The following is an 11,676-nucleotide window of genomic DNA, read 5'->3' on the forward strand; positions in this document are numbered from 1 at the left end:
CAATTCTCAGAGGTGGTTAAGCCATTTCAAAACAATTTTTGGACTTATGTGTATTAAATAGCTTTCAAAATCTAGACTTCAGTGTCTTCTAAGCAAGAAACTATTTCTAATAATATTCAAAGGGTTGACTATGAAATTGTATTTCAATAGTCTAAAAAAATTTATTATGAGATGCTTCAGATTATACTTTTGTGTAACATAGAAGATACATTATTTAGCTTATTTTTATGTCATATATTAAATAAAAAGGAGAATAAACAGATGAGCGGAAAGCAGTAACAGCAATGAGATGAGGCAGGTAAATCACGATCAAATAGCATCTGCAGCTTGATCTAAAAAGGCAGTTCATTATTAAAAAGGGAACACACAAGATTTGTATTTCTAGTACAATTATTTTAAACTATGCGTAAAAATACTGTTGGAAATGTACATAATTAATAAAGATGGTTGCACATAAATTAAAAGATCATGACAGGGGTGTAGAAGATATCTGGAGAAAGTGCACTAATAGTCCTGCAATTCCTCAGGGAACAGGTAACCTTGATAATAGACTGCTTTTGTTACCAGGAGAAGATGGATTTTAGAATTTCTAAAGGAAAGATACAATGGGTTTTAATAGGACAACAGCAAAGTCAGAATAGCAATGCTGATTAGAGAGAAAATTAAGGCATTTTGAAAGTAAATGACTGTAGACAGTATTAGAGGCTGTTAATTAGTATTTCTTTCCTAGGTGCTAGAGTGAATGCCAATGTCTTAGTACTGGCTTACTTAGAATATTTTACCTTTGCAACACAGAAAATACTTCTCCCAACCTAATATTTATTACACAGCAGGCCACATTATCAGATTTATCCTTGTCTGCAATGATCCACATACTCAGGTGTTAACAGCATAGACCAAGTAAGGTAGCTATACACTTTCCACGAACAGCAGCCAGCAATTAGCAACTCATCTGCACTTTTAATTTTGAAAGTTAGCTTCTGAGTAAGACTGTGAATTCTAGATCCCCTGTCTACTGCACTGTTGCTTTGACTCTGTGTTTGAAATCCATCTGAAATATACTTATTTTTCTCCCTCTTAAAGACTTCATTCTTTCCCAAGCCAGGATCTTGCAAGACCCTGTACAAAGCACTAGCATTTGGACTAGTGGTAAGAACCCTGTGTATAAAGTGTTGGTATAAGTTGGTGAAAATGTATTTTCATTTTGTAGTAAAGCTATTTGCATGAAGCTTAAGAGCTTCTGTGATCAAATCATGTGTACATAGAAACAGAATCAAGGCATTCCTTGAAATACTGTGTGAGGAAACTGGTACAGAGGTCCCTGAAATACTGTAAAAGGAAGATGTATACACAGGTTACAGGAGTTGCAGACCATCTCCTGTGAAGAGGGGAATAAAATCAATATCACACCTATATAAGGTCTTACCAAGGAACAGTCACAGTCTGCAGGAATATATGAGCATGTTTTTAATTTGTAATCAAATTGCAAAGTGAGAATTACCTCTAGAGTATAGCAGTCAAAAAACAAGATACAAACAAATTAGTGAATGCACAGCAATTGCATTAATATAGAGCTGTCAGTTACAAGGCATTTTTACCAGAAGGCAGGATACAAAGTGTTCACATTCAGATTGTTTAATTAGAACAAGTAATGGTTACAATCATTAGAAGAATATTATTTTTCATGGGTGTTTGAGTGAGATCCCTGCAAATCCTTCATAGCTGCATCATCTTTCAAGAACCAGAAATAAAAATATAGGTTCTCCAGCTCCAAATGCACAGATTCTTAAAACCAGAGTGTATATACCAAGCCTTACTCTTCTCTAGCAATAGGAACTTGCAGTCCCAAGAGTACATGACCGTGTTTGAGCAAATGTAACAAGGAGTTAATCAACCAACACAAGAAATACAGCTACAGTCAGGACAGGAAACCAACAAAGCCTGGCTGCTTTTTGATTAAAAAACTGTGTTCTTTCTTCCTACTGACCTCTCTACTTAGGCTCCATTTTATTCAGACGCACATGATGCCGTGACACAAAAATGCATAGACATGGTTATGTTTCTGCTTCCACAGTTTCATTATGTTACAGGACATGTAGGCTTGTATCCTTTAGCATAGTGAAAAGGCAGAAAACAACTTTCAGGTATAATGGAATTGCTGGCAAGCTTAAGCATACAAGCCCCAGACAGAACAGGAACAGAAGTTTTCAAGCTGTCAGAGGCACAGTGAAGGTCACTGTACTATACACAAATTTCTTTCATCCTCAGACAAGGAATCAAATACGCTTTCCTGAAAAATTCGTACAAAGCAATTTCCCAGTGTTTTGGAAACTGCTCAACAGGTGAAAGACTGACAATTTGCTGTCTTCATCGTATGTAAAGTCATTTCTAGGAGACAACCAAGATGTCCCAGTTATGTCACTCAAAATGAGTAGTCATCTTTGAGTAAGGTGAACTCAGAACCTTAATATGCAAGATAAAGAGGTAAATAAACCTTCTACAAGATGTAGCCATGAGTGAGTCACTAAGACTAAAGATACTGAAATGAAAACCAGAGTAATGTTCAAGTTCATGGGGTCTGGAAAGAAACACAAATTAAGACCAATCTCAGTGGCTGCCCTTTTAGTTAGATAAGGTTGTTTAGTCTTTGATAGGTTCTAGGGAAAAAAATTAGTTCAGCTAACCAAAAAAAACACTGACAGCAACAGAAAATCCAGACCGTGAGTCACATGAGCCTGCCCAATCTGCACAGTAACAGATCCTTGAGACAAAGGAGCTTTCTATTCATTCCCAAGGAAAGGGTGATAGTCAGGATGAAGCTGGGAAGTGCAGCATAGAAGGGCACCAGGAACAGCATCTGCAAAGGCTGGTTTAGTTTCCCATAGTTGGCATAACCACAGCAGGCTTGGCAATGGTGGCATCTTCCTCTTTCCATTGAGAAATGATCGTTTTCAGCTGTGTATAGAACTGCACTCCCTGGAGGAAAGGACAGATCCACAGATCAGATATTTGGCCTTATGAATTCCTCGGGTCTACACTAGTGGTATATCAAGCAGTTTTTGCTTTATCTAAACAGGATTGAGTTTTCTTCTGTGGAAACAATTCTTGTCAGCCTGTTCTTTTTACCAGTTTCATGAAGATTCTGACTCTGTGAGAAAGCTTACTAGTTATTGCTCCCTTCTCAAATCTCCTAAGACTTGCCTTTTTTTACTTAAAGAAAAAAAAAAGAGGAATGGACTATATGATTGTGACATGCATTATGGTGCTGTGATCCCTGGCTGGCTTTCAGTTTCCTGGTTGAAATGGCTTCAAAGTTTCCTCACTAATGAGGTCTGACGACGATCTCCCCATTGCCATTTATAACATGATTTATCACAATTCAAACCAGTAGAGTACTCAGAATCAGAAACTTACCTGTTTGCCATAGAAATTGGTGTCTCCTCTGAAAGAAGCACGAGAGCCGGTGAAAGAAAACATGGGCAGAGGTACTGGGATTGGAACATTGACACCCACCTACACCAAAGGAAAGCTGCCATATTAGTCACAAAAACACCTTCCAAAAGCTTCTGCATTTTGTTTCTTATATCTGAGGCTGGGTACTGCTGGCTGAGAGGGCAGTGTTTACAGCTGAATGATTACCCACTGTAAATGGTGAGGGCTAAAAGCAACAATCCTAGCTGGAACATACCTGCCCCACATCCACTAAGTGAGAATACTTCCGAGCTGTGGCTCCATTGGTGGTGAAGATTGCAGTTCCATTCCCATAGGGGTTATTGTTCACCATCTCAATGGCATCATCCAAAGTGTCTGCTTCCAACACCACTAGGACAGGCCCAAAGATTTCCTCCTTGTAGCAAGTCATGTTTGGCTGCCAATATGAACAGCAGAAAAAGCAGCTTATATAAAGGATATAATAAAAATACCGTAGTAAATAGGATATAAGAAACACACATGCTGTTAGTACTCATGATATTCCTAGGATTGCTGATCGTATTGCATTGCCACAGGCCATCCTTCAGTCCTCCTTACCTCTTCACCATTTTCCATGCCCTGTCCTCCATTTAGTACACTCAGGAAGGCACCACATTTCATCTCCAAAGTGCTTTCTGCTTTTACTGTCTGCATTACAATGAGTACTTCACTGACACTGTGCAAGGGAAGGCTGAACCATTTATGGCCTTTCAGCCTGGTGATCATTAATTACTGACTGATCTGACTAACTCATTTTTCAGCTGACCCTGCAGTATAAACTTACCAACACTGATTTTGGTCATCTTACCTTGACTTTGGCAAGGATCGTTGGTCCAACAAAATTGCCATTTTCATAACCCTTCACTTTGACATTACGTCCATCCAGGAGAAGGCTGGCACCTTCTTTTACTCCTTTCTCAATCAGACTGCAAACCCGTTCCTTAGCTTGGGGACTGATTAGAGGCCCAAGATCTGCTCCAGGCTGGTCTCCTGTGAAGAGGCAGAGACATCAAGTTTTTAACTCTGACAACTTCCTTTTCATAGTCATCTGGGAGATAACTACACTGGCAGGAAAAATCTGAAAATCCTGATGTTTCCGAGACACAGAAAAAAGATTTGAAATACTGATGAACAGGAACAATAGCCTGCAGCTCAAATAATCAACAAGGAATCATGAGGAAAAATTCAACAACAGATTCTTCTCAGGATTGAAACTTTTTCCCTTTGCAGCACTTTATTGAATATAAACAAAATATGATTCCCCTAGAATTAATAACAGTCTACCTTTTTCAAAGTACTTGTTTCTATTTTCCTTTTTCATTGTATGCTTACTACAAATTGGAAGGATCTTGCAATGAGGTTGATATATAAATGGCAGGTATGAGTTAAATATAGGATTTAACCTCCAATCTCCAGTTAAAACAAGACTGATCCTGTAAACATTGCATCACAATCCCACCAACAAGCTGAAAACATATTCCTACCTCCAAGTCTAGGGCTGGGTTTCCCAATCCAGACAATCTGCTAGCTTCTACCCCTACACATCAAACCTGTGCTGCCAATAGCTCCAAGGGTCACAACATGGTATGGCAGATAAGCTGACCTAAAAAGCTATGGTTGTACAGAAGTGAAATACCTTGTAAAAATTATCTCAGTCTGTACCTGCATTTACTCGTAGATTTTTGGCTCTGTCCACAAGCTCTGGCAGCCATTTCTGAGCTTCTCCTACTAGAATTGCTGTAGACAGGGCCATGCAGCGTTGGCCAGCTGCTCCAAAAGCAGCTCCAACCAGCTGGTTCAAGGTGTTCTCTTTATTGGCATCAGGCATCACCACACCATGGTTCTTGGCTCCCTGAAAAACAACACACCCACTCTCCCATTATTAACCACCCCAGACTGCTTCTTCTCTAGCCCTCCAGCAATGACTTCTTATTGTAGCTATGATTCTGCTACCAACAGGCTGGCAGGAGAGCAGCCTTATCACTTAGCTATCAGCGGCAAAGCCAGCTTCTGCTGCTGAGTGGTGTGGTCTCTCTTAACATTCACAGGTGACAGAGGTAGTCTATGTGCTAAAGTGTGCTCCGTTCAGGACATTACCATGTTGGCCTGGACTCTCTTGCCATTCCGGGATCCTCTCTCATAGATGTACTCGCCAGCCTGATTAGATCCCACAAAGCTGATTGCTCTGATATCCGGATGGTCACAAATGAAATTCACAGCTTCAAATAGGAAATAATACATTATAATTGTGGTGCACAAATGCTCTGTCCCCATCCCCACAGAGCTAAATCTATGTATCTTTCTTATTGAAATTCTTGCCTCTGCGTTTCCTACATCTGAGCTCCCTGAAAGCCTGTCTGTGCAACTTAGCACACATACTCCTGCCCTGTCTTCATACTCCTGGTTCTCTTACATCTCTTTATGCTTTGGGCACTTCCCAGGGTGTCTGAGCAATGCCAAAGTGAAGTTACTGTTCTCTGTATCACGGTGTCCTGAAGCTACTTCTGTGCTGTAAAAAATAGCATGTCAGGAGCCAGGATACTGGCATCCACTGTATAGTCAGTGAAGCATTTAATTCCTGTTTAGGCCTCCTTGCAAAACCAAGATGATTTATCTGCTTATTTCAGTTGCAGTTTAGGTTGCTAAATAGAATTTGAACACTTACATGCCTTGGGAACTCTGACCCAAATCCCCAAAATTTTGTCCACTTTATCTCCTGAAAGACCTGGTGCAACGTGACAGAGAATCTCCCACTCACCTTTCAGCTTCATCAATGGAGCTGAAGCATCTATCTGAATCTAACAGCAGCAGTCTCAGACTCTCCAACTGGTACCTCCCACTGAACACACACCACAACACATACACTCATCATCTCCCAGGAAGGATTGGTATTACCTTCATGTTGTCCATGGATAATATTCAGGGTCCCATCAGGGGCACCAGCATCCTGAAACAGCTTGGCAAGGAACATTAGTGCTCCTGGTACACGCTCAGATGGTTTCATCAAGAAGGTGTTTCCACAAACCATAGCCATGGGGAACATCCAAAGAGGAATCATGGCTGGGAAGTTGAATGGTGCAATCCCGGCACACACACCCAGAGGCAGGCGGTAGGTGTAAGTGTCCATGTCTTTAGTGATGGAGGGCATGGTCTCTCCAAGGATGAGGGATGTCACACTGCAAGCATGTTCAACCACCTCTGTGGCAGAAAGGGCAATATGCTGCTGGATGATCTGTTAACAATTAGTCCCCAAACTCCCTTTTCACTACTGCCTTGACCCACCTCTTTCTTCCAGCCTCTTCTCCCACAACTTAAAACTCATTGTGCTCCAGAAAATCCCTCTGCCAAGCATTGTGAACAAACTATGAATGGATTCTCTCTTGATCACACTACACAGGATTGTGATAGGAGCACAGACACAACAGAACAGCCCTGATACAAAATGCACATGTATAGTATTACTGTACTACCTGGGACTCAACTTTAGATATCTGAGCACAGGCAAGAAGTTCTTATCCCTTTTTAGTAATTTTCAGTTGCTTCAGTTGCTAGAAAAAGCTCTAACAACTTGGAAGTGATTTAAAGACATTCTATCTAAGGAAACTCCTCAGCTTAGAGTTACAATTTACACTTTACTTTGAGTAGGGAGCTATAAAAGGATCAACGTGTACAGGGCCATCAGTTGTCAGGAGACCTCATCCCTTCCTGTGGGTTCTTAAACCCCCTTTTTTAACAGGAGGAGCCAGCAGCTTACGGAGGCCTCGGAAAACATCTCCCTCAGCATCAGCCAGGGTCTTCCCTTGCTCAAAAGTGATGAGTTTGGAAATTTCTTTCTGAAAATGGAAAACACAAAGTTTACGGATGTTAGAAAAGTGGTCACCCAGGAAAGAGTGCAAGGAAAAGACAAAATTAACAGAGAGTTGAACACCACAGTGAACAAACTGAACAGAACACAGAAAAACCTATACTGACTGATTTGCTCCTTGCAGACAAGAAGCCAATAAGCCACATAAGTGACATTTTAGAAAAAAATCATCCTAGGGTGGATTGTATTCTAACGCTTTCAGATATTACACCACATTCACACTAAAAAAGCAATCAGGGAAACCCCAAAACATTGTAACATACTTGTCTTCATCAACTGGCACATGTTCCATCAAAGTTCCTTCTGTGGTCTCCTGGTAAAGGGACAAATTCGGAACAATATTCCCTAAGAAGCGCTGTCTCTCTGTTACCATTTGATGGGAAGTGTTTTGCTGCACCTCTCAGCAGTGTCTCAGTTGGCTCCTTGATAATGGCAACACCTCATCAAGAACTCTGTAAACCCCAAGTCTCTCAATTTAGTTCCTAAAATCAGCTGCAATGCATTCAGCCATAGCCATCACACACAGCCATGGTGTCTCACCAGATTTTCTTTGATGAGTTGCTGATAACGCAGAAAGATTTGCTGGCGACTCAAAACAGATGTTTCTGACCAGTTCCAAAAAGCCTTTTTGCAAGAAGCCACAGCTGCCTCCATCTCACTGGCTGTGGCTTTTGGTACACGGCCAACCACCTGATTTGTGGCCTGAAAAAGAAAACAAATTGCATCAAAACTCAACTTTTCCCATCTGTCCCCACCAATCATTCAAGAGTCTTTCACCTCCTAATATCCTTGTTCTACAAGGAGTTATACTTCTGAGGGCAGAACACAAAAGAGATGCCTTCCTCGACTACTCACAAAAGGCCTGGGCTACAATTGGAATAGTTCTGAAAACCTGCACTCCAAATATCTTAAATTAGGCACTCAGAAAACTGCAAATGCAGTGCTGATTTCCAAGCTGGAGTTGAAGTGACTTGTCTATCTTGAAACTTCAAGTGAGTATAAGGCAAAAGTTTCTGTGGGCTGTGGTCTTTTCCCTCTCCATCATCTTGGTTCATCTGGCTGTCCCTCTTGCACATTAAATGAGGCAATATTCCTTTGGGAAAAGCAGTACATGACTGTGCAATTGCCATTGATGTTAGCTTAACTATACCCTAGGCCAAAGTACTATATTTACACACAACCTTAGTTCTACAGTATTTTAACTTCAAGCTTGTTGCCAGTTTAACCTCCTTCTAATGTTCTCTTAAAAATTAAATCTGCTTTGACATGATAAAAAATTTCAGATGTATCACTAAGAGAGAAACCACTCAAAACAAGAGGAAGAAAATTGAACAAGAACACTGGTTGCTAAATACAGGCCAAATGAGCTTCATGATCATAGCTTGCTGCTCTGATCATTTCCACAAAGCAAATGAAAATAAGAGCTTTACAGAGAAGATTTAGAAATTGCTGTTTAAATGCTTACTAGGGAGGCGAGGAGGATCAGAATTCTGAGTGCAACCTCATTTCCATTTGTCTTTGGTTGAGTATGTAGACAATACATATGTCACTTACCTATTTTGCACTGTGTAGCATCCAACTTTTAACCTCTCTGTGATTATTATGGGTCACAGATAGAAGCTCTCTGAATGGAGAGGAGCTTCAGCTGTTAGGATTTTTTACCTTTTTACTCTGAGAGTAATATCAGTCTCTATCAGGATTTCACATTTAGCTGGCATCAAATCACACCCAGTTGATTTCATATACAGAGTGAAAGACACCCTTCAGAAATCTGACACATCACAGAGCCTTTCTATGAGAAAAAAAAATACAGCCATATATATATATAAAAATATATCTCCTTTCTGGAGATCAGGGGCTTACTGTGTGAGGGAGGTAAAGGAGACAGTAACTTTTCTGAGACTGACATGTCATGTGAAAAGGAAACTGAGAACCTGTAGTCTACCTTAAGGTCCATGTCTACACCTTTCTCAAGAAATATATGTATGATTTTCTTCTGTCACACCCCTGAAGTGAGGCACAGACCTTTGTTTCACAGTGATCACTATTTGTATAAGCTGAGACCATTTCACTTACCGGGTTGTGGATATCAATCCATTCAGTAGTTTTGGACTCAATAAACTTCCCATCAATGAAGAGTTTGGTTGTCGGCTGTGGAGGTCAAAACACTGGACAGTGAGTTATTTTTGTCTCAATGTGCCTAAATACCAGTGTGCCATATTACATGCAAGCCTTCATGTTTACTGCTGTGTGAACCACTAGAGTCTATATCCAGCCTCCACAGCAGGACCCAGCTAAGTGCTCTCTGCCCCCTTTTTCTCTCACTTTACACCAAAATGACCAAAATTCTTTCTATAAGCAATGATAGAAAAGATACATTGCTCTGCTTAGGTTCAGAATTATTTAAATCTATTTAATCAAAACCTGAAAACCTGCAAGTCATAAATGTTGAGAAGAAACAGTTAATAATTCACTTCATGGTAATTCTGTGAACTCAGTGCAGACTGTACCACTGTTCCATGTGCCTTCTTCCCATCAAGCCACTAAGCAGGTTCATCTCTCCAGTTCATAGCTTCCAGCAGAAAACTGGACTTTCCCCACCCCCTGCTTGGTCTTGTAACTAAGAGCAAGGAACTTGCATCTGTGGACTGTCCTGGCAGCACAGAAAACAGAACTTTCCCACTCAGATGAAGAGGAGGGATAAGGAATGTTTGGAATAAGAAGTTCAGGCAAACATTGAACAGAACAGAAAGCAGAGGTAAAAGCTGTAATTAGCATTAGCTAGGCAACAAAACTGTTGCCTATGCAAGAAAACAAATTGTGACTGTATGAATTAAGAAACTAGAAAAGAGGAGTTGACAGTAAGGAGAGAACTAGGAGAAAGCAAGAACCAGTTAATCATGACACAAATCCATGACTTGGGGAGAAGAGGTAGGAGAAAGGGAAAATGGATCTTCTGTATGAATAATAGAAATGGAACAGATCAACGGAACTGGGATATAAACCCAAATTATGCAAACACTGAAGAAATTATAATGTGGAATTATGAAAGGGAGATAAGAACTTGGATGCTATCCAAAGTGTAATGGAGAGAAAGAGATCAGAGGAAGAATCAGGAACATAAATGGTATTGGGTGGACAAGTAATAACAATGAAAAGTGGATGAAAATGAAAAATTGAGTAGCAATGTTAGTTGGAACAAATTGGGAAAGCTTGGAAATGAGAAAGCTAGGATCAGAAGTGTAAAAGAAATCTGTTAATGGCCAAGCAAGACCTAATGATTTGGAAAGCAACTAGGAGAGAATTAAAATGAAGAAGTTGCAGATGATTATGTAGCTGGAATCACAGCTGGGGAAGAGAGGCAGAACTTTGTGCCTATGAAAACACAATCTCCTCTAGAATGTGGAAGGAAGCACAGGAAATCTGAGTCCCTTGACTGAGTTTCCTGTCAGAAAAGCTGCTGGTCTAGTGCTGGTGTAAAGAATGATAAACTCCTATGGCTATCAATCACTCCATTAGCCTCAGTGCCATGTATGGAGCTCCAAGCTACAGTGCTTTATGACCCACACGGACTTCAGTTCAATGGAGTTCAAGTTTTTTTTCAAATTGCTTAAAAAGGGTATCTCAAAAATTGAACATGCAACAAAAAATAGTTTAAGCAAGCCAGGAAATGCTGAATTAAGATTAATTGCACTTTTCCCATAAGATCGCCACCTTTTTTATGTAGAGAATACACCTGCTGTGGAAAAATGGACGGTAGTAAAGTAGGCTATTTGTGGAATCCTGGTTTGGAGTTCGGAGTGTGTGCAGCCATAGAGAGCAGAGGAAAAAAGGCAGTACAACAGCTAAAGCTGTTCGATACTGTCCGAAGGAAACCAGATCCTCTCTCAGTAGCAAACAGATGCCATGAGGCCAGTCCAGAGCCAGCAGGAGCAACGCGAGGTGACGGGCGGCCACCGCTCAGCTCCCAAGTCTGACAAATCGGACATGCAACTTTTTTCCGTCCCTCCCGTGGAGCACGGGGGCAGTGCCGATGTTTGTTTCACCGGACCCGCCCGGACCCACCGGGGCTCCAGCCGAGGCGGCGGGAGCGGCTTTAGCAGAGCAGACCCAGGGAAGTGTCCGGCGGGCTCCGGCGGCCGCGCCCGTGGCTCTCCCGCGCCTCCCTCCCCCGCCCACCGGCTCCGCTCCGCGGGACGGGCACTCACCACCGAGGAAGAGAAGGACGCGGCGACTGAGGTGATCCAGGGGGCACTGGCTCTCCGCGGCAGCTGAACCGGGGGGAAGCACAGACCACCTCAGGGCGGGTCAGGCAGCACCTCCCCCCGACCCCCCCTTCG

The 11,676-nt window shown here is 41.6% G+C and overlaps 1 protein-coding gene across 1 annotated transcript; it reads right to left on the bottom strand.

Moving 5' to 3' along the window:
• Positions 1-1,444: 1,444 nt before the first annotated feature.
• ALDH6A1 (aldehyde dehydrogenase 6 family member A1) lies at positions 1,445-11,633 on the bottom strand. The gene is made up of 11 exons (XM_015631789.3): positions 11,545-11,633; positions 9,413-9,487; positions 7,877-8,038; positions 7,226-7,304; positions 6,367-6,669; positions 5,569-5,690; positions 5,134-5,323; positions 4,280-4,461; positions 3,689-3,868; positions 3,415-3,513; positions 1,445-2,976 (listed from the first exon to the last, which is right to left on the bottom strand). The coding sequence occupies exons 3-11, from the start codon at positions 7,988-7,990 to the stop codon at positions 2,872-2,874; spliced, it is 1,374 nt and encodes a 457-aa protein (XP_015487275.1). The 5' UTR covers positions 7,991-8,038; positions 9,413-9,487; positions 11,545-11,633; the 3' UTR covers positions 1,445-2,871.
• Positions 11,634-11,676: the final 43 nt, after the last annotated feature.

Source organism: Parus major, chromosome 5 (genome assembly GCF_001522545.3).
Source record: "Parus major isolate Abel chromosome 5, Parus_major1.1, whole genome shotgun sequence".
NCBI lineage: Eukaryota > Metazoa > Chordata > Aves > Passeriformes > Paridae > Parus > Parus major.